Source organism: Zonotrichia albicollis, chromosome 17 (assembly GCF_047830755.1).
Source record: "Zonotrichia albicollis isolate bZonAlb1 chromosome 17, bZonAlb1.hap1, whole genome shotgun sequence".
Lineage (NCBI taxonomy): Eukaryota > Metazoa > Chordata > Aves > Passeriformes > Passerellidae > Zonotrichia > Zonotrichia albicollis.
This window is the reverse complement of record NC_133835.1, coordinates 15,329,609-15,355,161: the sequence shown is the minus strand read 5'-3', so window position 1 is coordinate 15,355,161 and position 25,553 is coordinate 15,329,609. Positions and strand designations below refer to the sequence as shown.

Genomic DNA, 25,553 nt, shown 5'->3' with positions numbered 1-25,553 from the left:
AGATGGAGCTTTCCAGAGATGCTTCCTTCTCCCCGCATGCAAAGAGAGGCCAAAATTCGGGTGCTGCCCTGAAGCCTCGCTGCAGTCACCTTGCAGGGGTGTGCCCAAATCACGGCCCCGCAGCTTGGACAGAGCCCGGGCAGGCGCGGGGCAGCGGCGGTGGCTCAGCCGTGCCCGCAGTGCCACCTATTGCCAGCAGTGCCACCTATTGCCAGCAGTGCCATCTATTGCCAGCAGTGCCAGCAGTGCCATCTATTGCCGGCAGTGCCAGCAGTGCCACCTATTGCCAACAGTGCCAGCAGTGCCATCTATTGCCAGCAGTGCCACGTATTGCCACCTATTGCCAGCAGTGCCACCTATTGCCAACAGTGCCACGTATTGCCAGCAGTACCAGCAGTGCCACCTATTGCCAGCAGTGCCACCTATTGCCGGCAGTGCCCGCAGTGCCATCTATTGCCGGCAGTGCCACCTATTGCCAGCAGTGCCATCTATTGCCGGCAGTGCCAGCAGTGCCACCTATTGCCGAGCTCGGCTCTGCCGCACCGGGCCAGCCCGGGGCACCAGGCAGGGAGGGAAAAGACCAATTCCCACCTGGAGCAGGGACACTTCCCCATTAGCCCACACACTGCTCCACGTTGCTAAAAAAGCAGAGAGCTTTTTAAATATCTCTGTGTTAGACCACGCTAATCTCAAACCCCGTGATATCTCAGAGCCGAGTTCCCCATCTCCACAGGGATCATCTCCAAGTCCTTCTCCAGGTCCAACTCCCTCAGGTCCCAGCAGGAGGAACCATTGTCCTTGGGCCGGTGGAAAGCAGCCAGGAAAATGGGGCTCGGTGAGTGCTTCCAGCCCGCTGAGCTGGGGCTGTCAGCATCTGGCCGTGTCAGGGGCTGCTGGAGCCACCCCCGGGGCTCTGCAGGGCCACACACACCCCAGGCCAACACCCGCTCTCAAGGTACCTTAAAGGAAAAGAGAACAAACCCCCAAACCCAGCAACGGAACAGCAGCTGAGCTCCAGAAGTCTGACCCGGCTGGCCCTGCCAGGGTTTGCTGGGCACCGCGGGTCTCCATCCTCCCCAGAGCCCCCCAGGCCTGGCAGGGACAGCTGGGGCTGTGCAGCCTCCTCACCCTGCCCCAGCCCGCCCTGGGGACGCCACTGAACAGAGAAAAACATTCCACTTCTTCACTTCAGCCAAACATTTCAGCAGCTTGTCTCTTCCCTCACACATCTTGCAATACTTTGTCATCATAAATTGCCTCTGGTTTATGTTAACTAAAACCCTCTCTTGTTCGGTATCTGGTTTGAAAAATGTTGGCAATAAGCAGGAGTTCAGAGCAGATTTATATCCACAGACCCTGTGGAGCACTGGGATGAGTTTCCCAGAACGCCAACCCAAGTTTACCAAATAAGAACATGAAAAACCCCAAGAACTCATTCACATCATCCAGCTCACACATGGCAGATCCACGAGGGCAGCGGGAATCTGACAGCATAAACCACAGGCAGACATTGCAGTGCCCATGGACATGGAAGAAAAGCAGGGACTGCAGTGCCTCGGGAGGAGAGAGAGCTTGAAAAGTCTGCAGGATCGAGTTTAAACATTCACCACATCCTAAACTGCACCTGGTGGGACACAGGAGATGCTTCCAGGGAGCAGCTGCTGCCAGTGGCTTGCACGGGGTTTGGGAGCAGGGATGAGTGAGTTAAGCCTTCAAGACACCTTGATTTTCCAAGAGTCACATAGCTCCCAACAAACTTCCCACTGTGGAAAAAAAACTCTAAAGACAGAGTCGTGGGATGTGCAGAAAGACCTGTGTCCTTTTCCAAATGCCTTCCCAGACTGCCCCAGCTTACATCCCAACCTCCTTCACTGTAGCCCAACACCTGGCTTTTGGGCCAAACAAACGGTGTCACAAGGCTGCCTGGGGCACCTCCAAGGCCAAGAAGCCAAAGCCTCCGGCTGCCTCCCCTGGGCTCGTGGGGCTGCGCTTTCCCTCTGCACTCGACATCTCCGACAAACTGGGATTTCTCCGACAAACTGGGATTTCTCCGACAAACTGGGATTTCTCGCCCTCCGGCAAGAACAGGACCCCGTTCTCTCTCTAGCAAGGAGAATTCCGTGTTCTCCGGGAGAGGGCTGGTGCTGCAGTGTGCTGGTGGGGACGCGGCGTGGCAGCCCCGCAGGTGGGGACACGGAGCACGGGGACACGGGGACACGGGGATACAGGGACACGGGGACACGGGGACACGGGGATACGGGGATACGGGGATACGGGGATACAGGGACACGGGGACACGGGGACACGGGGACATGGGGACACGGGGACACGGGGATACGGGGACACGGGAACACAGGGACAGGCGGCACGGGAACACGGGGACACGGGGACACGGGGATACAGGGACACGGGAACACGGGGACACGGGGACACGGGGACACGGGGATACGGGGATACAGGGATACAGGGACACGGGGACACGGGCACGGACCGGCGCCGCAGCCCCGCAGCCGGGCAGGGCCGGGGCCGCTCCTCCCGGCGCCGCCAGAGATCGCTGTGGGAGCGCGCGCCGCCAGCCCGGCCCAGCCCGGACCCAAAGCCCGGCCCCGCTCGGCGCCCCCAGCCCAGCCCCGCTGCCCAGTGCCCGGTTCCGGGGGCACCGAGGCTCCAGCCCACCTGCGGCTTGTTGAGCTGAGCCGGCTGCGGCTCCGGGGCCCGGGGCTCCCCTCCTCCGGCCGCCCGGGCTGGTTTGGGGCTGAGCCCTTTCCGCTCGCCCCACGGTCCCCGTCGCTCGCCAGCCGTGGCCGGGCAGCCCCAGCGCGGCCCATCCTGAGGAGCGGGGCTCGCACCAGGCTCCGAACGCCCCCGGCAGCGACGCGGACCGAGCCTGGCAGGGGCTCTCCAGTGGAGGTGACCCGGGCTCGGGGAGCTGCCCCAGGCACAGCCCGGGCTCCCTCTAGGCCCGGTGCCGGCGGTCACTGCCCATTGTGCTGCAGTAACGCCCGGCCGTGGTTCATTTACCGCCCGACAGGCTCTAAGCCCGCACGGGAACGAGCTCTGTTAGGCACGGCATCCCTGTCACCCCTGTGCGCCCCAGGACTGGCTGCCGGCCCGGCCGTGTCCAGGCTCCTCAGCTCGGTCACCCGGGAAAGGTTTCCAGCCGCAGCAGCGGCTCTGAACTGTGAATGGATGTGCTTGTCCGGCTCAGCGATCAGCCCTGAGCCCTGTGCTGGAGGCAGCTGTTGATAACAAAGCCCCTGATACACACAGGTACCCGGGTGGATCCGGGGCTGTCACCCCATTAATTGGCATTAATAATGCCATTAGCTGTTCTAATGCCATGGAAGGCAGCAGCGCTGGGATGAGGTGGGGCGGCGCACGGCACCTGTCACACGGCGGCCCGTGGGTTCACGGCCGCCAGAAGGTGCCGCGCAGGTGAGCAGGCGGCCCCGGCCGTGCAAGAGGCTCCCGAAGGTGGCACCGCACCCGCGGCCCTCGGACCGTCCGTGCGGCTCCAGGCGGCGCTGGTGGAGAGGATTTCCCAGCCGTCCCGGCATCCTGTGGCTGTCCCGGCTGACCAGCCCGGCCTGTTGGGCTCAGCCGCCGCGGCCCATCCGCATCCCCGCCAGCGGGGCGAGGGAGCAGCCGAGCGCCGCTGCCCACGGGGAGAGCGGGTCAGGACCCGCCGGCACTGCAGGATCCCCGGGGCTCGCACCCTCCCTGCCGCCCTCCCGCGGGCGCTGGGGCAGCGCTGGAAGGAGCCCGACACCCCCGGCTCCAGCCCAGCGCCGCGGGTGGGAGGAAGCTTCCCAGAAGACGGAGAGCTAAAAAAAGGCAAGGCTTGGAGCAACCCGGGGCTGCCAGCTATTTATTCTAGCATGCCTGTGTGCTGCAGAGCAGGAGAAAGATATTTTAAAGCTGCTGCAAGGAAGCTTGTCTGCCTGCCTGGGTTTGTTGTCCAAAAATGCAATTACCAACAGTCCCCAGCACCAGTCCTGCACCACCTTTAGCCAAGTGCCTTCCTAACACCCTAAGGCAGCCAACCCCTCCATCAGAACTACACTGAAGCAGATGCTTGGAGAAAAGGCTTAGGCACCAACACATCAGGAAGAGTTTGGGGAGCATTCACATCTCACATTCTATTTATTTCTGGCCCTAATGAGAAATCCTAATGAGAAATTTCTTACCAGCTTTTAGCATCAAGGGCTCACCCTTACTGCTCAAACTCTCATTGACACTTACCCCTCTGGGCTTACAAACTTCACCTCCTACCAAAAAAGCACACCCCAGCCTCCTGTTTAAAAAAAAAAATAAAAAAAAGCAAAGCACTGCAATCTCTGTTCTTGGATATGTATTTTTTACTGAAAAAATCATTCATAAATTAACAAATACAAAAATGTACAAACACATGGGTAAATAAATGTAATGACACAAAGGATTGCTTTGCTGAGAAGTGTGTGTGTGTTGTAAAACACTAATCTTCAGTGCAAAAATGTCCCCCTGGCACCTCTTAAAAACATAACAGTAAGCTCAAAAGCCATGATGATGGAAAGCTGCTTGAGAGTTTAAAGCCACTTCTGATGGTGAGGGGCCTGAAGTGCGTGGCCGATGCTCAGTCGGTACCTCCCTTAGAGAAGCAGAGCTTTATGGAGAATTAACTGTCAATAAATAGTTTTGCAAATAAAACCCACATGGCTCATTTAAAAAAATAAATCAGCATCGCACAGGACCTGCCCTCCAGCAGGGCTGAGTGACGGCGCTGACGTGGAAGGGGCAAACGAGTGGCCTTGTCGAACTTCAGCTGCCAGAATATGTACAAGTTCTCCATAATACAAGAATTTTTACACCATAACAGCACATGCGCTTGACAGTATGTTTTTAACAGTTACATTTACTATACAGTATTTGACATAGCTGATAAGATGAACAGTGCACATTTTCAGTTAATCCACATTTTAAAAAGGGAAAAAAACCTCAACGTGGTTAGAAGGAAGGATGGGATGCTGCTGGGGATGGACCCTTCTGTGCCAACCGCAGAGTGCAGTTCTGAGCAGAGGTAACGGCTTTTGTTCCACACCAGGTGCGCCGGGTGTCAGGGACATGGAAGGCTGAGGATCCCAACTAAGGTAGTTCAACACTTACTCACACACACATGCATGATTCCGGGGTAGTGAACTTGGACTAGTTGAAATACATTCCTTGTTTGAAGCACCATTAAACAAAGACAGGTTTCTAGCAAAGAAAAGAGGGGCAGGGCAACGCGGGTTCAACACCCGGAAAGGGTCCACGTGAATTACAGATCAAGACTCCGAAGCAAAAGTCTTTATTGCTGTATGCGCCAGAAAAAGCAAATCCTCACCTCTGCCTATAAATAACCAGGCTGAATTCCCTCGGGAAGCGAGTTTAAAGCACATGTAAGTTCAGAGACTTTAAAACTTAGTTACAAACTCATCAGCGCTTTTCAAGGGCAGGCTCGCTGTCCTCTCATGCCGGCCGATAAGATCTACACAAAACTTGTGTTTTCTAAACTAACGTTTTCTGGATACAGGTTAGGAATGCCCTGGGCAGTCACACCCACCACAGATGCGTATGGGGATCATACGTCCACAGAACTGAGGAAACAGTGTAAACCATGAGAAGTTAAGGAAACCGAAGGCAAAAAATGCAATGAAAGAGCTGAAGTCCTTCGGAGGTCAAGTACCCACCCTTGTTGTGTGGAAATACAAACTAAAACCAACACCCAATGCATTTACTTTTAAGTCAGAGAGGTCCAGTGAAAGTGGTGGTGTCAGTGCTGTGTAAGGGCTGGACTGTGTTGGTGGGGACAGGGCCCGAAGTGCAGCCTGCCCACGGTGTGAAGGACAGAGGGATGGCATTGGGTGGCTGGGTGGGCTGTCAGACCCAGCTCTGGCTCCCAGTCCTCATATTTTCACATGTCCTTCATGTCTCTCACTGAGCTGGGACCCCGTCCCATGGCTGTGCCCATGCCAGTGCTGCCAGGTACCGAGGGGGACAGCACAAGGTGCTGCCCGCCCCTGACAGCACCTCTGCGTTGGATTTACACAATAAATACAAACTAAACCAACCTCCCCAACCATTCCAGCACGTTCCAGAGTGAGGGCAAGCTGCTGTGGGAAGGGCTCACATGGGAGCAGTGGCTCCATCCCAGCCCCTCTGGCTCAGCCCTGCTGTCAGTGGGACAGAGCCACAGCCACAGGACTGCCTTCCACAGGGCTTTTGGACTCATTGCACATCATGCTGCAAAAGTGACAGAAAAGGGAGGGTTTGTAACAAACATTCCCATTTCCTCACCCTCCCTGAACAAGCCAGCCCTGTGGTTTCTGGAATGAGTGATGACCCGGCTGTATTTCTCACCCACTGCACTGGAAGGTTCTGGGCCCTGGCCCACAAACATTTCTGCAAATGCCCAGCTGGGATCATGCGAGCAGGCTCAGGGGCTTAAAAGGGAACACCTTGCACAAGTACAGTGATGCTCACACAAGTGTTTTCAGAACTCAGGACTAAAATGAGTGGCCGTATGTAAACCTCTCGCTTGGACTTGAGCCATAGGAGAAAAATAAAAAGGGGTGATTTACACAGCATATTTACACTTACACTTCTTTAAGAAGCGATTCTGTTGTATGTACTTCAAGCAGATCATTTAAAAAACCGCACAGACATAGAAGAATGGCATCAGAAATCGTCTGATCTCCCACCAGGGCAGTTGCCACCCAAATTGCTCGCGACGTTCACTGCCAAACAGCCAGAGTCCCTCAGCTGAGCCGCTTCCCGGAGGAGAGAGCGCATCCCAGGAGAGTCCCAGTGCCAGAGATTGCTAGAGGAGGAATGTGGAGACGAGAGCAGCAGGTCGAACTGTTGTCCTGAAACCCAGAAAGCAAGTGGCAGAAGAAATAAAGAGACTGCTGAGCTCGCTGCCCAGGTATCGGTCTGGATTGGTACAGCTAGGGCAATTTGTGCGTGCACTTTCAGCCTCATTCTCCAAAATACTGTGATCCTTCATTCGACAAAGTGTTGCTTGTCCTCAGTAACCCTTGGAAAAGAAAGTCTAGTGTGGTGCTTTCTTGGTGGAGGGCAGAGCAAAGTTATTTTCTGCTCTTAATATTCGGTCACCAGAGCCAGCTCCGGTGTCAGGTTAACAGTGATGTTCTTATACAAGGCGTCATATGTGACGTTTGGAAAGTAGTTCAAGTTATTGAGGCCGTCCAGGGCTTGCCTTTCTTTTGACTTCCTCAGCAAGGCGTACCTGTGCAACGAGAACCAGAGGCCAGAGTCACTTCATGGATCTCATAGCACCTGCAAACTCCTCCCGGGACTACCAGAACACCGTTCAAAGAGCCAGGCCCAGGAGCAGCTACAGAGCAATGAACTTCTGAATAAAGGCAACCATCACATTTGAATACCCTGTGTTAGAAAATACCAGAAAATTCCAGAGAAGTCCATCCCTTGATAAAGGGCAAAATGCTCACTGTGCCACCAGCAAGCAGTCAGCCACCAAAACAACCTGTGGCAACTGCCCAAAGGGGTCCTGCCAAGCCCACCTTCCACACCATCCCAGGGAGACACAGCTGAAGGGGGACGTGTCCTTGCCACCTTTATGAAACCAGACATGAACAAGAACAGAACTAAATGGCTTTAGTCTGAGGGATGGGGGCAAGGAAGTAAAACCAGCAGAATGGTGATATAGGGAAGGAAACTGCAGCTGGTGCACAAAAGCAGCCTCAAACACACTGAGAGGCAGCATGAGGAAATAGAAAGAGGAGAGTTGTGAGAGGAAAATAGTCAGAAATATCTCAGCAGGACAGAGACTCCCTTGAGCACAGTGCTGGGGGCCTGGAGGCCCCAGGGCGAGCGGGAGCTGGGCACAGAGAAGGGACCAGGGAAGGGCTGTGCCATGAGGCAGGGGAAGGTGCTGGCTGAGAACAAAGGGGGAAGTACCAGGAACCAGAGCTCAGTCCCATGCCATTATCAGCCTGCCATGCTTCACTGGTTTGACTAAATATGGTTTTTTCAACCCAAAAGCAACTTCTCTTTTTCAAGAGTGAAGTCAGAGAAGCATCTCTGACTGGCTGCATTCTGTGCAACAGAGAAATGAAAAGTAGGGCTAAAGATGGAAACTCAAATGGAAACACCCCCAAAAACGAGTCTGCTGCAAAAGAAGACCAGCAGATAGCTCAGATCTCTGCAGCAGCAACCTACAGCCCCTCTGCAGAACAGAGCCTGCACTGCTTGTCCAGCAGCTGCTCAGCTACAAGTGTTAACTCCTGAAGTTGTTTGTGAAAGATGTATTAGGATTCTTTAAAAAATTTACTTGCCTTCCTAGGAACTGCACTTCACCCCGATGATGGTGGGGAATTGATTTATATTTCCCTGTGTCTCCTTCTGGTCGAGTCACCGAGTAGCCTGCATACTGCACTCTGCATTAGAAAGGGGAGAAATAAAATAAAATAAACAAAAAATAATCACCCGTTGTGTTTGCTGTGCTGGCAGTGCTTCAGGGCTGCACTCAGAGCTCCTGGGGCCATGGCTCAGCCTTCCCACCCACGGAGCAGCCACACAAACCTCCCGCTGCCCTGGGCTCAGGCACGTCCCTCAGCACCTCGGGGCCCGCTCAGCAGCAGCATGGGACACTGCACAGAGCCAGCAGCCTCAGAGAGGGACACTGCACAGAGCCAGGCCTCAGAGTGGGACACTGCACAGAGCCAGGCCTCAGAGTGGGACACTGCACAGAGCCGAGCCTGGGACACTGCACAGAGCCAGGCCTCAAAGTGGGACACTGCACAGAGCCGGGCCTGGGACACTGCACAGAGCCAGGCCTCAAAGTGGGACACTGCACAGAGCCGAGCCTGGGACACTGCACAGAGCCAGGCCTCAAAGTGGGACACTGCACAGAGCCGAGCCTGGGACACTGCAGAGCCAGCAGCCTCAGAGAGGGACACTGCACAGAGCCGGGCCTCAAAGTGGGAAGCTGCACAGAGCCGGGCCTGGGACGCTGCACAGAGCCGGGCCTGGGACGCTGCACAGAGCCAGCAGCCTCCCAGCCAGCACCCTTCTGCTTCCCACACACTGCCCTGCAGCCTGGGGCAGCCCCTGCCCACAGAGCCAGCACAGCCAGGGCAGGCACAGCCAGCCCAGCCCCTGCCCAGGGTGGCAATTGTCCCCTCAGAGCATCAGTGCCAGGCCCAGCTCACAGAACCACCACGGGGCCCACAGTGCCCGTACCTGTTCCAGAGGTCGTCATCCTCGCCACCCCAGCCCCAGAAGGCATTGGGGAACCCGTTGATCTTCTGGAACTGTTCGACAGTGAGGCCACTCACGCCCCCGAAGAACTCGTTGTATGGGAGCCTGAGCAGGAGAGAAGGGTCAGGGCAGAGCCCACTGTCAGGGCAGAGCCCCCTGCATGGGGCTCTCCCAGCTGCCATGGGACAGCCCCAGCCCTGACGATGCTCTCTGACATTTCCTCTCACGCTCCCTTTGCACAAAGCCTGAGAAAAAAACCCAGACTCATTTTCTGCCTTAAAAATAGATAAATGAAATCTATCACTGTGCCCTCAGCAGTTGTGGCAGTAGGGAGAAGAGCAGTGCTTACAGGTACATGTACTTATCCAGCTTGGCTGCGAAGTGCCTGGGCATCTGCCCACAGCCGTAGTAGTTACGGTCGTTCTCTGGTATGTGGTCCACGTCGTGGAAGATGAGGCAGTCCCAGTCCAAGTCCTTCATTGCTTCCCGAAAGCCGACGTTGAAGAGCATGGCACGGTTGAAGGGTTGGTTTCCAGCCTGGCAGGGAGAAAGTTCCTTCTCAAGAGGAGTCCCTGCAGTTCTTGCTCTGTGCGTGTTCCCAGCCCTGCCTAGAAAACTGCAGAGGGCAACCAGCTCCCATACTGGCACCATGAAAGAAGCGATGTATTGGAGCAGACCAGTGAGATCAACCAACACTGCAATATCCAATTTACAATACAGGAGTAAAAATAAAGATGCTGAAGCCTTGTTTCTCAGACACTTGGAAAAAACTCCAATTTTGATCAATCTGTATTAGCTAGAGCTAAATATGGAGGCACACTTATTGTGTGGATTAAGCCAAACAGCTTAAGTGAGAGGTCCATGTACACATGAAATGACAGTCATGTTCTACATGAAATGCTTAACTCTGGTCAGGCCATTCCTGTGCCTAGGGGATGCTGCCTGGAACCACTGCAGGGATATACAAAAAAACTGCATCATTGTCTGAACTGCAAATACCTGGTCCAAAGCTTTCTTTAAAAAATAACTCCTACTAAACAGAATTAAAAAAAAAAACAACACCACAAATCCCCAATTTCTATTTTTCATATAAAACCAGCAATTTCCAGGCACCAGGAATCTCTTAGCTGTGCCCCTTTTGGACAGAACGGGACAACTTACACACTGCAGCATGAGCCTGCACCTGGCACGCCAGAGGTGTGACCTGGCAGGGACACTCCTGGGACGGGGCAGAGCTGTGCCTGCCCCCTGCCTCACCTGCTCCACGACGTAGAAGGCGAACTGCAAGCGCTGCCGCTGCAGCATGGGAATGAGGTGTCTGAAGAGGACGGGCAGGTGCTCGTAGCGATTGCGGAATGGGATCAGGATCGCCACCTGAGAGCAGAGAACGGGCCCTTACCCACTGCCCCACCCCGGGCTGGGCAGCAGCTGGGCTGGGCTGGGGCTACAGGAGCAGCAGCAGCACTGACCAAGCACTCTAAGCTCTCCCATGCAGAGCAGACTGAAACCCTCCCAACTCCCGAAACATGGATTTCCTATCCAGTTTTTGAGGAATTGTTGCTTTGGAAAAATTCAGTGTCACCTTGAGAAGGGAGACCTGCAGTGCCCCCTTGTCCTCCCTGACCAGCACTGGGGACACTGAAGCAGCCCTTGAGTTCACTATTCCTTCCCTGGGCACTGCACTCGCACAGTTCAGAGCTCCCCCATCACTGCTCTGAGGATGCAGCACAGCAGAGGGGCTCCCATGAACACCCCTCTGCTGCCCAGCTCCCAGTTACCTTCCAGCGAGGCAGGCAGTCACTCGGCTTCCAGTGCCCTCCCAGCTTGATGGAAGGGTCTTTGGAGAAGAACTGGTGGATGTCCTCCATGGTGATCTCGCTCATATTTACATCAATGGGGCCCTCTGTGGAGCGGGAGAAGCACAGAGGTGAGGACGTGCTGTGGTGTTGGGGCAGCAATTGCTCCATCCCTGTCCTCCATCTCCAGCTCTCAGCTTCTTTCCTCCAGCCCCAGCAAAAGCAATTAGGAAATGCTGCTGCTGTAACACCTCAGCCTCCTCAGCCTTTGTGGCTGCTGTTGGATGCAGCTCTCCATGAGAGTCCCACGCCAGGGGTACCCCTCTGCTCCTCCCTGCGTGTTTCCAGCAGAATAAACCTCCCACCTCAGCAGAGAGCGTTCCCCCCTTTGGAAACACTTGCCCCCAGAAGCCCAGTTTTCCACCTGAGGGCAGCTTTGGTGAAGCATTTCCCCCAGGGGCCCAGCCCATGTCCCACAGCAGCCCTGGCACAGCTCGGGGCTGGGGCTGGCAGCACTGCCGAGGCACAGGGAGCCACCCCGCCGTCACTGCCCCTGGAAAAGGGCTGGCAGAGCCTTTCCACCGGCTCCCAGCACACAATCCCTCTTTTGTTTGTGTTTGCCAGGCAATGGGCTCCTACTTCAGCAGGGAGACATGCCTCCGACACAGCAGGGATTAATTCCTGAGGGTGGGTAAACAATGATTTCCCAGGAGGGAGCTGGCTCTGAACAGTGCTCCCATTCATCCCCAGGTGCCTGGCAGGGAAAGGTGCAGTGGTGGTGAGGCTGGGAATGCCACTGAGAGCCCTCCAAAGCCACGGGGAGCAGGAGAGGGGCATGGGGCGACAGGAATGCCACTCACTCATAGAAGGGAGCCTCTCAGGACAGGTATTGTTGGGGAAGTAGGTAAAGTCTTCAGGAAGAAACGTTGTGGCTTGCAGAAAGGTGTCATTGTGGCTCAGATCAAGAGGATAATCTGGGGGGGAAAAAAAGAAAAAAAGGAGAGGAGCTTTCACGTGAGCTATAGATCTGTGATTTCCAGCCACCTCCCCATGCTACTGTGAGCAGACTCCAAAGTCAGCCTCAGCTGAGGATGTCCCCAACAGCACAGCTGCGTCCCCAGTGGAACGTGCTCTAGCCCTGCAACCCAGCTGGGCGCTCATCCCCATCCTGGGACAGGTGCCTGCAGGAGCCTTAGCACCACACCAAAGAAACCTTTGCATTTTCTGGCCAAAGGAGGAATTTTGAGCATCCAAAGGAGCACGTGACTTTTGAAAGGAAAAGCTACCAGCGCCTTGTCCCTGAAGGACCCCAGCACAGCAAGGGGAGATGTGCTCCTCCAGCAGGGCCTTTCCCAGCAGGAGAGAGGCAAGTCTCAATGCCAGCTAGGACTGCCAGCGCAGTACCCTGCACAGGGCAATCCTGCCTGGAATCCTCCTCAAAGGATCAATACAAACTCTCACATTACACGCAGACTTCCCTTGGCTTCCTGCCGTGCAAGAGCAGAGGAGCCCCGAGCTCCCCATCCCCTTTAACATCCCTGCACCTCCGGGGCAGCCCCCCAGCCTGCACCTGAGGATGTTTGAGGGTTTTCCACCTGAACAAGCCGCTTGCTGTGGGTGCTAGTATGTAACATCATGTCAGTAACCTTGTTTATTCACTCAAGTAAACAGTATCCAAACTATCTCAAAACTCAAGATGAGCTGTACACAGAACCTAAGGGCTTCTCAAGTAGGATAGATGTTATTTTGGTTGCTTGATACTGCTCCAAATTTCCAGAGGCAATTTTCCCGGTAAACTCCCATTACCAGAGCATACCCGCAGTACTCAGCCCAGGTCCCTGCCCACAGCGAAGCTCAATTGCTCCTTTTTACCAAGGGCTGCCTTTTTTGCTGGGTTTCCTCTCGCAGCTGTCACAGGGCCTCGCTGCCATGGGACAGTGCATTCCCCAGGCAGTGACACCCAAAATCTGTCAGGGAGAGAAGGTTCTGACCCCAGTGTTAGTGCAGTCCTTGTGACCACAGCACCAAGTGCTTTCCAGACGCCACCACCAGCCATCCTGCGCCTGCCCTGACCTGCCTGCCAGGGAAGGTCGCCCAAGGACGGCGCACGGTGCTCCCATGTGCTAAAACTGTCCTCGTGGCTGGGGCTCCTGGGCAGGGACAGTGTCCTCACGTGCCCGCGCAGCTGGGACTGACTGGGATGAGGTTCAAGCAAAGCCCAGTATGGCAGCAGCACTGGTGTCAGTGGCACTGTGGGGGACACAGGTTCCTGAATCACCTGATGCCCCCCAGGCCAGAGCCCCCAGCAGGATGAAGGCTCTCACCACCTCCAGCAGAAGCAATGAAGCCTCTAACCCTCCTCCCTTCAGGGGATCAGCCACTTCCTCACCCTGCCTCTGTTTTACTTGATGTTTCCAGTCTTAAAAATAGCCCGGGGTGGCTGCCCTGGCTGACTCGGTGCAGCACAGGGGTGACCCGGGGTGTTCATCTCCTCCTAAGTCGATAATTCCCCTCCCGTGCCATCCCAGCCAGGGCACAGCTGAACTGGTGGCTGCACCTCAGCAGGCTGGGCACCAAGGACACGGCTCATACTGCTGCTAATGAGAAAATGATCCTGCCTTGTAAAACTCTGTCAGCCCCTGCTCTGCTGCTGAACCCCAGCGGGCGAGGAGCCGAGCGCCCCATGCCAGCCTGGTGCCAACAGCCCCAGCGCGTGGGGACGTGCCAGCAGGGAGGGGACAGGCTGGCGTCCCCAGCCCAGCAGCAGTGCCTCGCACACAGCCAGGGCAGCTCTGCCCCACTGCACCACGCGGACAGCACAGCTCGGAGCCCCACGTGCTCCTGTGTGGGATGATGAGGGGCTGGGAGGGCGAGCCTGCGCTCCACTCCCCACATCCTGCCCAGAGCTCAGCACATTATTTGTGGCAGATCTCCAGCCAAGCCAGCTCGGTTCATGCTCGCACGGGAAGAGTGAAGCTCACGGGCACAGCTCCTCCACGTGCCCAGAGCCAGGGCTCTGCGCAGGCGCACGCCTGGGATGGTATTTTTTAAATATGAAACCTGATCCTTGCACTGAATTGAAAGTGTTTACCCTCAGACTGGATGAAGCTACAAGTTGAATTCCTGGAAAGCAAAGAGGTTTTCAGATCAAATCCCATCACTTCAGACCTTTCAAGATTTTCACTCCTTATACAAGTTAGAAGCATTTGAACTTTTTACACATATAAATAAATAAATAAAATTTTTATGTTTTGACAGTGTCTCTCTCTCTATATATAGGGTATTTTTATGTTACATATATATTTTATATTTAAAAATAAAAGACAATTAATCAAGGCTTCCACCCTGCATTTACCAGTATAAATTAATGCCTTCAACTTAATTTTCAATGAGAATGGGACCTTGAATCAAAATTACAGTTATTCAAGAAGTACCTGAGTCATTGACGCTGCTGTTCCTCTTGGCATAGGCACTGCGGACCACCTGCTCGTACACCTGAGCTCCTATAGTTCGCATGTTCTCACGGATCATGATGCCTTGGGCTTGCATCATGAAGAGGTAGGTGTTCACTGCAAGGAGGAAGGAAAAGGAATATTTCCATCAGCATCAGCTTTTGCAGGGAAAAGAAATCAGGGTCTTTTGGAAGCACTGGCAGCCTCCTGCTTGATTTCAGCTGCCATGCCAGAAGGATCCCTGGGCTGCATGTGCTGCAGCAGAGCTGGGAAGGGCAGGGAATCGGGCAGTGGAGGCGTAGGGCACGTGTGGGAACCCAGCTGGTGACGAGGGGGATGTGCCCAGCCAAACCTGACTGCCAGGCTGAGAGACAGCACTGCAGCTTCACCAACAGCACCTTTGGCTGCTTAATTAGGGAGGTTTAATTAGGAAATCTCATTATAACAGGAAACCCAGCTGTGTGCCTGGAGAAGGGCAGCTGTTTCAGACTGCAGCACCGAGGGCTGGCACTTGCCAGGCAGAGGCACCACAGAAAGCACCACAAAAAGCATCCGCACATGAGCCCCCAGCATGTCACACCCCCGGGCGGGCAGCAGCACAAGCCCTGGGTCCCCAGGGCAGCTCCCCAGCCACGTTCCTTCCCCCTCTCCTCTCCTGCTGACCCCGTGCCCTGGCACAGCTCAGGCTGAGCCCGATTAGGTTTCAGTTTAAGCTGACACCCAGCTGGCAGCACCAGGCCCCAAAGCAACAGCAGCAAGCACAGCCCTGTGTCCCCAGCAGCTCCCATGGCAGGGCAGGACGGACACCCACAGGGGCAGCAGGACAGACACCGTGCACAGCACCCCTCGCCAGCATCACGGTGCCAGCCACAACCCTCTTGGTGGAGTTTGAGGCTTAAGAATGAAGCGGAAAACAAATAAAATCTTGACATGAAGATACTGAGAAGGGGCAGCCTAGAAGGCCTATTCTGCACTAGTAATTAAAAAACCAGGTCAAAAGACACTCCAGGAGGGATAAAGAGGGCACTGGGCCAAGGAAACAACAGAGACCCTGCTCAGAGGAGGGCAGTAGCTGATGCAATGTCACCAGGAAACACCCATTCCAGACAGGTCATTTGTACAGCAGGCACACACTGACACCAGCAGCTACCAGCACCAGGAAGGCACAGCCATGGCTGGAGGCACCGGGAGCACAGGTTGGATATGGCACTGCCACAGGAGAGCGGGGTCCCCACCGCAGGGTACACACCCTGCACCCCCACAGCCACCCCCCTTCTGCACCCACACACTGAGGCTGCTCCAGAAAGGCTGCCCACATTTCCCAATCCCAAATGTATTTTGTTTTCACACAGTAAAGTAAATATTTGAAAGGGGGATGGAGCCCCACGTCATGCCCAGAGCCCTGCCCAGCTGCTGCCCATGCCCAGCCTGTCCCTGAGCCATGAGGAATCACTGGATTTTCAGAAAGAAGGGGGTCAACTGCATGAAGTGCTTGGCAACTAAACATCTTGAAATATAATTTTTTAATGTCCATTTCCAGCCCCTCCCTTCACACGTGTGTACCCTTTGCAGTTGGGGCACGGACGGCATCTTAAGCCAGCGGTTTCACAGCAATGAGCAGGAGCTGCCTCAGACAAAGCTCAAACCCTCTTGGCTCAGCCACCTGTTCTGGGGCCAGCTCTGGAACCAGAGCGGCCTCCAGGTCAGCTGGTGGCAGCTACAGCTTAAACCAGAGCGAGCTCTGGTGCAGCTTCTCAGCAAGGCCCAGCCACAGCCCTGCCTCGGGTGTGCCACCACCATGTTGGTGTTTGGGGCACCTGGTCCCCAAGGCCACGTCCTGCCCAGTGACAGCAGCCACCCTGCTGCTGGCACCAGGCCCTACCAGCAGGCAGCAGCAAGCAGGGCATGCAGCCATGGGCACAGCATCCCCAGAGCCGGGCATGGCAGGGCATGCAGCCATGGGCACAGCATCCCCAGAGCCAGGCAGGGCATGGCAGGGCATGCAGCCACGGGCACAGCATCCCCGGAGCCAGGCAGGGCATGGCATGGCAGAGCACGGGCACAGCATCCCCCAGAGCCGGGCAGGACATGACAGGGCATGCAGCCATGGGCACAGCAGCCCCAGAGCCGGGCAGGGCAGGGCATGCAGCCATGGGCACAGCATCCCCCAGAGCTGGGCAGGGCATGGCAGAGCACGGGCACAGCATCCCCAGAGCCAGGCAGGACATGGTAGGGCATGCAGCCATGGGCACAGCATCCCCCAGAGCTGGGCAGGGCATGGCAGGGCAGAGCACGGGCACAGCATCCCCAGAGCCAGGCAGGGCATGGCAGGGCATGCAGCCACGGGCACAGCATCCCCAGAGCCAGGCAGGACATGGCAGGGCATGCAGCCACGGGCACAGCATCCCCCAGAGCCGGGCAGGACATGGTAGGGCATGCAGCCATGGGCACAGCATCCCCCAGAGCTGGGCAGGGCATGGCAGGGCATGCAGCCACGGGCACAGCATCCCCCAGAGCCCGGGCAGGGCATGGCCGGGCTCGGACTGAGCGGGACAGGGCACCGCAGCCCAGGCACCGCCTCCAGGCGGCTCGGACAGCCCTGCCACCAACACTGAGCCCGCTCAGGAGGCAGGCACGGCTCCTCTGCCCAGCACAGAGCCGCGGGGGCGGGAGGCGCTCAGCCGGGCTGCTCTCGGGCCCAGGTGCCGCAGGAAGGGACAGCCAGTCCGCATCTCCCAGCGCACACGGAGCTGGGCCAGCGCTGGAAAACAGCTCGCTGATGCTGATCAAGTAATTTCACTTTCTACTTCATTATGCTTCTGCTGGCTGGGTAAAGCAGATCCAGGTTTGGTGAAGCATGAAGGAGCAGGAGAGACAGCTGAGCGTGCAGCCCTGGTGCGTTTGAGGCAGAGGGAGGCTCGTCGGGCGCGCTGAAAGCGCCGTTTGTTCCCTGCGCGGCGCAGAGCGAGCCGGCCCCGCCGCAGCCACATGACACGGCTCGCAGGGCAATCCCGAGCAGGCTGTCACAGCATCCAGGGCAGCGGCCAGCAACAACACCGGCTTTGTGTCAGCAGCAGCGGCCTCTTCACATATTAACCCCTTTGAACAGATGATTAAGAGATACCTGGCCAAGGACGGTGCACCATCAACACGCCAAACACCCAACATCAACAGCCCCCCACGACCCTACCCCCAAAACTGACTGCATGAGATAAGCTTCACAAACACTGTGTTTATCCAGAACATGCAATTCTTTCAGGTCAGAAAATCGGATTTAAACCACGTTATTGTAAACACTTCACTCCCTGTGCACACACGGTACTCAGATTAGCTCCAGGGGCTGCTGTGGCCAGGGCTGCACCAACATTTGGGAATTGCTGTACCGAGCTCAAATCTCACTCCTCCTCCATTTACTGCTCTTTTGATGAGCAAATTAGCCATGTTTTAAATTTATTAAGCCTGACCTGGCCGACCCTGCAGAGCCCAGGGCCCCTGTACCCAGAGGCGTTTCCCAGAGCAGATGCCCATCACCCCGAGCATTCCCTGCTGCAGACACAGGCTCGTGCTGGGCTTGGCCTGAGCCGTGGCTCAGCCAGAAAGCAATTCTCCCTGTTGTGAAATATTGCTAATCTCATCACACAGGATGATCTCCGAAATTGCATCGGCCTTCTGCCTTTCTTCCCTGTGAGCATGCGGGGCTGCAGAGCACAGCACAGAGTGCCAACAGCCCGGCTGCTGCCACTGGGCAGCTGGACAGGGACAGCATGGGAGATGGGAGCTGTTCCTTCTCCTATTAATTTCCAGCAAATCCTCATTCCCCACCCAGAAAACAAGCAGAATTTAAGAATCCATTTGCTCAAATAACTGCCTGAAGATTATTCTTGTTGGTTCATTAAAGGACAAGTCAATCCTGCTGTGATTTAAACACACAGAAAACACGACAGCTTGTCACCAGCTGGAACAGAGGCAGGTGGCTGCACCCCAGGGCATGGCACCCCTTGGGATGCTGCACCCTAACCTCTCTGCTCACAAGCAAACTGGGAGAGCCAGTGCTCACTCCAGCCAGGAGTGGATGCAACAACTTCAGCCAGGGAAGTAAAGTCCAATTACATAAATGAGCACTGAAGTCTTCCTGTAATCATTTCTCTGTTAGTATTTTCGGAGCACTTCTAATCAAGAAACAGCTGACTCTCCCATGGAAAATTGGTTTCATCATGATGATACATACTAGAAGAGGCAACAGGGTAATTTGCAGCTTGGGAGCTGATTTGGAAGAGGACTGACTGCGGTCTGTGCCAGCCCCCGACACAGACTGACGGGGGCAGAGTGACACGTCCCACTGCTGACCCTGACACGGGACCTTCCTGCAGCTGCAGGGACAGCGGGGAGCCCCGGGCTGGGGGACACAGCCCCTGCAGCCGGGGCAGGAAGAGGGGCCAAGTGGCTCACAGCTGCCCTGCATGCCTGCAGCAGTATCAGCATCCAGCACGGCAGCCAGGCTTTCCTGAGGAAGGAGCCAGCCTTCCTCTGCTTTGACACTTAGGGCTTTCTGTCACATTCAGCATTTTCCCATTCATTAGCGCACTCGTGCTGCAGAAGCACAGAGGGGCTGTTTGGGCTCATCAGGGTCTCAGTGCTACGTGCAGCCTTCTCCCGCCAGCACCTGGAGCCCTGTACCAGCAAGAACAATCCCTGCCAGCCCCCAGAGCCCCCATTTCAACCTGCACAGTCACAAACCAGTGCACCCCCAGGGAAACTCCTGCTGAACACTCTGCCAGTTGCTGGGAATGGGCACAAGGTGCCCAGCAGAGCGCGTGGGACACCTCCCATGGGAGATGCAGCAGTGACTGGAAAGGGAGGAGGGTCCCACAGGCAGCAGGGGGGTGCCCAGGTCACCCTGCAGGGCTGGGGGGTCCTGCCTGCTGCAGACGCCTCCCGCAGGGCCCAGAGACAGCAAAACCAGCAGAGTCATGTCTGCGTTAAGCCTTTTGCTAAGCTCTCCCCGCAGATCCCCAGCATCAATCCAGCTCCATTAGCATTAGCAATATAAAGGGGTTTAATCAAAGTAAGCCTCTAAGGCACTGATAGACAGTTACGATAGTCTTAACTCATAAATAACCCAACTAGGAAAAGTAGCAGCATCCCAGCGTTAATACACCGTGAGACGTCTGTCTCCATTAGCTTTCCAGTGGCACTGTATTCCCCAGACATGATGAGTGCCAGAACAATTAAATAAGAGGTTCCTATTAGTTTTAGAGAATTTAATATTAATGCCATCACTGTTACTTAGCCCTTTGCCTCTAAATAGCACAGGAAGGAATAATTTGATACATTAAATGGCCTAAGAATTAACAGTGCAGCAGCAGCACTGAGCTGGTAATTACAAGCCACTTGTTCCCAAAATTGGCAAGTTGGCAGCTTGCACGTGCACACAGCAAGCAGGAAGATGGGAGGCTAAAGCAACACTCAGTCAAAACCTGAATATGGGAAATTTGTACCTGAACTGTCCTACAGAAAAATGACCCTGGGGAAGCCTCAGCAAAGGGGGGAAAATTCGTATTATACTAAGAGACACTAAATTTTTCAGGCACACATTTAAGGTGGCAACTTCCATTTGCACTGCCACAGCTGCCTGCACGGAGGTGTTTGTGCCACTGCACTGCTTTAGGATACCCAGCAAGGGGAGCACAACATGCTCTGCACACACAGGAAAGCCCAGAAGGGAACTCATAAAACACCCACAGCCCCAAAGCAGCCGAGGAAGGAGCCCTGCACCCCAGCAGCAGGCGGGGCTGGCAGTGGTGCCAGGCCAGGTGCAGTGCCAACATGTGCCAACCCAGCTCCGAGCAGGGGAGAGCCAGGAGCACACAGTTACCTGTGTAATGTAATGCAGGGATGGCTGTAGAATCACACCGGGCTCTGCAAATCCCAAGAGCAATGCAGGTCTCTGCTGCAGCTCTCTCTGAGGAAGGGCACAGTGACACGTGCAGGCTGGAGCACAGAGCACAACAAGCACTTGCCCAAGTTAAATATTACCCTTCCTCGAGAGATCCAGACTCTCCTGCTTTAATTGCCATTCAGGAGATGCGATTGCACACGGCTGCATGCCCTGGCTATTTTCCACCCCTCCGTGCCCATCTCCAGCCAGTGTGCTCTCCCCATCCCGTTCCCTTCACCAGGATCGGCACAACGGCTCCCCGGAGGAGCAGGGATCCGCCGGCAGCACATTCCGGGCAGGCAGAGCACAAACGCAGCCACCACAAATGAGCAATCAAAGGCTCTTCAGCAGCCGCTGACACCGACACCGACCCGACCTCGGGGCTGCCAGCACCGGCTGCTGCTACCACAGCAAACATTTGCACTTCCAAACACTCACAGCCCGGCGCCTGTTCCTTCTGTTCATTAGGAGACAAAGGGGTGGGAATTCCTGCCTCCTGGACACCCTCCGATGGCATCAGGAATCTCAGCGCCTGAGCCCAGTGCTCATGGAGGATCAGGATGAACAAACAGAGGGAGAGCTTTCATTAAGAAAAATAATAAATAAGAATTAAGTGAACGCTTGGGCGAGCAAGGGAGAGGAAAAAACAGGCAGAACCTCCCCAGCACTGTCCTTGAAGCAGGAGGGCAGGGAAGGACAAGGGGACAACTCCTCATCCCCTGGGCCTTGGGAACTGGAACTGCTGCAGGAGACAAAGGAAATCCTCCACTGCAGGCAGGCCCTGCCACCAGCCTGGGCATCCTGCTCAACCAGGCAGCCACAGGACACGCAGGAAAACGGGGACATGTGGAGTGGCACTGCCGAGGAAATGCAGTCAGTAGAGAGCCCACCAGTGCTGTCCTTCACCTGCTGGAAGCAATCTAGAATACAGTCAGACCACAGCAGAGAACAGGAGACGGATTTGGATTTTAAATTTCCATACACATCAAACACCAGTTAAATAGATTTTGAAATCATTGATTTGTTAGTCTTGCAAATTAGGAGATTATACCCATTGGAGAGTACCCATTGGAAACTGTCAAAAAACAACTTAAGAGTAATGGATCTACTGACTCAGTTCACACACCACAAACTGCACTGCCTGGCCTTTTAACACCCTGACTTTGATGGAGAAAAAGAGAACAGGTTCTGCTGTTTTGGCTATTCCCCCCCCAAAAAAACCACAGACCTGATTTTTCAAGCATGTTTTACAAGTTCAGCGTGGCTGAACAAAAAGGGTTATCACATGCACAGCCTCATGCCTGCTGCAAGGGAGCCGTTCCAAGGGGGTCCGAGAGGCTCTTCCAGGTCAGTGCCTTGCCTGTCACACGCGGCTGGCCCGGGCTGCGAGGAGGGGCGGCACACGGGGCAGGGGCTGCGAGGGGCAGGGCTCTGCTTGCCCACCAGCACACCGGGCAGGGCTGCGAGGGGCAGGGCTCTGCTTGCCCACCGGCACACCGGGCAGGGCTGCGAGGGGCAGGGCTCTGCTTGCCCACCGGCACACCGGGCAGGGGCTCCGCTCCCCCGGCCGCACTCGGGGCAGGGCCCCGCACACCGCGCACGGCGGTGCCGCAGCATCCAGGACGGCGGGCGCTCCCCGCTCTGTTCAGCGAGCTCCCGGTGCCATTTATGGCTGGAGCACGGTCCAGCATGTCCTACATACATCGCCTGAAAAAACCAGCTCGGGGAAAGCACCGCTTGCAGCTGAGCTCGCCCACGACGCGGCGGCCCAGGGGACCCGCACGGGGAGGATCCCAGGGCAGGGACGCTCACCCCGGGGAGGGCTGGCCTGTGCCACAAGCCTGTCGGTGTCTCCGAGCTCCGCAGGGCAGGCGGGGACGCCCAGCAGAGGGGCACGGCAGGGGCAGAGTGCGCCACCCCGCCCGGCTCACCTGGCACACGCAGCACCGCCCTGCTCGGCACGACACCTGCAGCAGCTGCGGCCTCTGACCTGACGTGAACCTGCTGCTTCCGCTCTCACCGGGGCTAAACGGCCCGAGACAGCCCCACCTCTGCAATGCCACGCGGGAATAAAGCACCCCGAGCTGCCTCAGCCCTGACCGTACAGAGGCTGCTTTGCAGCAAACGCGATTTGCACCATGGAGACCAAGGAGAGATCCCTCGGCAGCAACACCCCGAGACTGTCCCTGCTGTGGTTTCTTTTCTGTACATTGCCAGGTCCTGGGAAAGCAGCCGTGCCAGCAGCCAGGGAAGGAGCACAGCCACAGCCCCACCTCCACACTATGCATCTGCCCGGCTTGCCAGCCCTTTCAACTCCTAAAAAATTCTCCAAGCTGGAATTCTTCAAATCATGTGGGATGATTGTTGTCCAAGATTTTCAAAGGCAGCAGCTCAGAGCTCCCTGCCAAGGGTACTCTCACCATGCAGTGAGTGTACCCATTTAGGACCCACAGCAGCTTGGCCTCCACAGTCAGATTACAGAGTTGTTCTTGTCTGCAATAATTAAAGGCAACACTGAATGGCCTCTCCATCTGCTGTGTTTTATTAGAAGCAAAAAAGCTATCAGAGAGAGGGTGCAACTTGGAACTTCCAACACACAGACCATTACCTGTGGGATTTTGTAAGAACTCTGATATCCCAAGACATTTATTAGCTTTGTTGTGAGCTATGCAACCTTGGAACACACAATATTTTTATATGATTTTCTTCCGCCTGACAAGCAAACTGGTAACACAGCTGCTGTAAATAAATTAACTGATTCCATTATCAGTGTAGGGAATGACCTCACTGGAAAAAAATCATCCCTCCATCTATGAACTTACTTAACATCTAAGAGACTGCCCATCAAATCCCAGCCTGCGTGACGCCTCCCTGTGTGTCAGCAGAAGAGCAATGGCATGAGTCTGTTTGGGATGCCATGAACAGGGAAAAGAAAAACCCTTCCTTCCATCACCCCAGGCCTGTGCCACCCCCTGTGCCCTTCAGGACAGACCGTGTGCAGGGCAGGCTCTGGCTGCCCCAGCACTGCCCTTCCCTCCTCCCAGACACCCCAACCCTCGCCAGCAGCGCCGGCGCCAGGCACGGGCAGGCCCTGACCCTTATCACGGGCAGGGGGAATTAGAGAGCAGATCGGCACCACCCTGTACCACAGCACCACACCAGCACTGCCATTAAGTTACACATTAATCCCAGATAAGCGGTCACAAGGCTATTGAGCCAGCCAGCTCAGCAAGGGATCAGCGCCAGCACAGCCCCGAGCTGCAGCCGGGGCTCAGGGGCCACAACCACTGAGGGGGACAAGGCTCACAGCCCACCAGGCTCACCTGGCTCCATACAAACAGCAACAACCTGAGGCAGGTTCAGCACAGGCTGTCTGATCAGCCTGTGGACATGGGGCACAAAATATCCCGCCTGTCCCTCTGTGGGCAGGAGCAGCCATCGCTGCCTCCTCCTGCCCCGGGCACCAGCGCTCATCGGCTCTGCAACTGCTTGGGAAGGGATGAGCACACACAGGGGCACATGAGGGAGCAGCAAACATCCTTTTCCTCCTTCCCTCTCTCCCACTGAAACACCTCCTTGCTCCTTGCACACAGCAGCACCTCAAGTTTCCTTAAGAGACCTGAGTGTCTGCCAAGGGTTCTGACCACTCTCCCATTGATACAAGCAACAGGGTAGAGGGGGGGAAATAATAAACTAATCAATTCCAGCCTGTCTGCAGCCAGAAATGGAGCCCTGCAAACACAAGTCAGACATACAGCTACCTTGGAAAAATGAAACACCTCGGGAATAGGAGGCAGTGCTCCCAGGTGGGGCAGCCAGAAGAGCAGAGCAGGCAACGAGGGCAGGACTGGGCCAGGGCAGCCCAAGGGGTCTCAGCAAGGAGCTGGCTGAGGCTGCTGTCCCACAGACCCTGCCCGCCTCCAGCTCCCTGGCCATGGCATGGGCCCACAGCAATGCAGCAGCCCACCCTCCTCCTCCTCCTCCCTGCCAAGGCACCAGTCATTCCCTCCATGTGGATAGCGAGATGTTGGATTACACCCATTTACCCACTCAAGTCACCCAATTTGTGCGGGTTGTGTTTGCTTCCCCAAGCTATTACAGCCAAAGGCCATCCTCCCCCATTGGGCCTGCAAATGCTGTGCTGCTCTCTCCCCGTGGTGCTGGGGATTGGTGACCCCTCCCCAGCCAGGGGGACACCCCACGTGCAGCTGGGGAAGGGCAGTGTGGGGAAAAGGGTCAGAGTCAGCACCTGCCCCAGCTTTCTGCAGCGCTGCAGCAAACCCTCAATTGCTGTATTGACAGGCATTTTCTCCTGTTTAATTAGGTGAAAGCAGGGTTAACCCAGAGCACCCCCTCCTGCCACAGCTCCCTCCATCTGCTCGTGCCCCAGGGCCCTTCCCAGCCCGTGCACAGAAGCAGCAGCCCTGGAGCTGCTCACAGGGCAGGTACCAGCACAGACCCTGCTGCTGCAGCCCAGAAACTGCCAGGCCATCCAGGCCAGCCCAGGACACCCCAAAGTCAGGCTGACGGGGTGGCTGCACACTGGCACAAAGACAATCCTGCCCAGGCCCTCCAAACACAAAGGGATGCTTGACCAAGGCTTTCCTATAGCTCCAAATACGAGTTCGGCAGGAAGATGCATAATGGGTCTGGGCAGAGGGAGAACTGAGGCAGCACCTTATTTGCAGGTTTGATCAGCAATAATTGAACACGGAACATTTTACACCTGGCTGTCACACAAGATGCTCTGCCAGCCCCACACCAGGGCCCACAGCACAGGCAAGGTGTGACAGAGCACATCCCTGCACTTGCTCCAGGGTTACTCCTGCAGCAGGCAAAAACGATGAGGTCTGAGAGGCAGAGGGGAGAGATGTTTGCAAGGTCCCAGGGCTGCTTTATGCAAAAGAAAGGAGCAGTGATGCTGTGGGGAGCACCTGCTGCTGCCTGAGAGCAGCCTGACCCACCTCAAAGCAGAAGCTGCCCGTGCCCCTCCAGCCAAGCCTTTTGGTTGGGGTATTTTCAGTTCTACGGGCAATGCTCACAGTCAGAGTGGGAGAGCTGTGACCATGCTTGCCATACTTGCATCAAATGGCAGCAAGACAGAGCTTG

The 25,553-nt window shown here is 55.9% G+C and overlaps 1 protein-coding gene across 2 annotated transcripts in view; it reads right to left on the bottom strand.

The window, feature by feature from the left end:
* Window positions 1-4,336: 4,336 nt before the first annotated feature.
* B4GALT5 (beta-1,4-galactosyltransferase 5) overlaps window positions 4,337-25,553 on the bottom strand; it is a 32,468-nt gene continuing 11,251 nt past the window's right edge. The window contains exons 1-9 of one of the 2 annotated variants that reach the window (XM_074553412.1): window positions 20,382-20,401; window positions 14,489-14,623; window positions 11,915-12,028; window positions 11,037-11,161; window positions 10,516-10,632; window positions 9,608-9,795; window positions 9,241-9,363; window positions 8,334-8,435; window positions 4,337-7,264 (exon numbers count right to left, since the gene is read on the bottom strand). In XM_074553412.1, coding sequence (XP_074409513.1) covers window positions 7,117-7,264; window positions 8,334-8,435; window positions 9,241-9,363; window positions 9,608-9,795; window positions 10,516-10,632; window positions 11,037-11,161; window positions 11,915-12,028; window positions 14,489-14,606 — 1,035 coding nt within the window. In that variant the 5' untranslated portion in view covers window positions 14,607-14,623; window positions 20,382-20,401 and the 3' untranslated portion in view covers window positions 4,337-7,116. Of the gene's footprint in view, window positions 7,265-8,333; window positions 8,436-9,240; window positions 9,364-9,607; window positions 9,796-10,515; window positions 10,633-11,036; window positions 11,162-11,914; window positions 12,029-14,488; window positions 14,624-20,381; window positions 20,402-25,553 lie in introns of those variants that run through there. The other variant, XM_026796427.2, reaches the window with a different exon arrangement.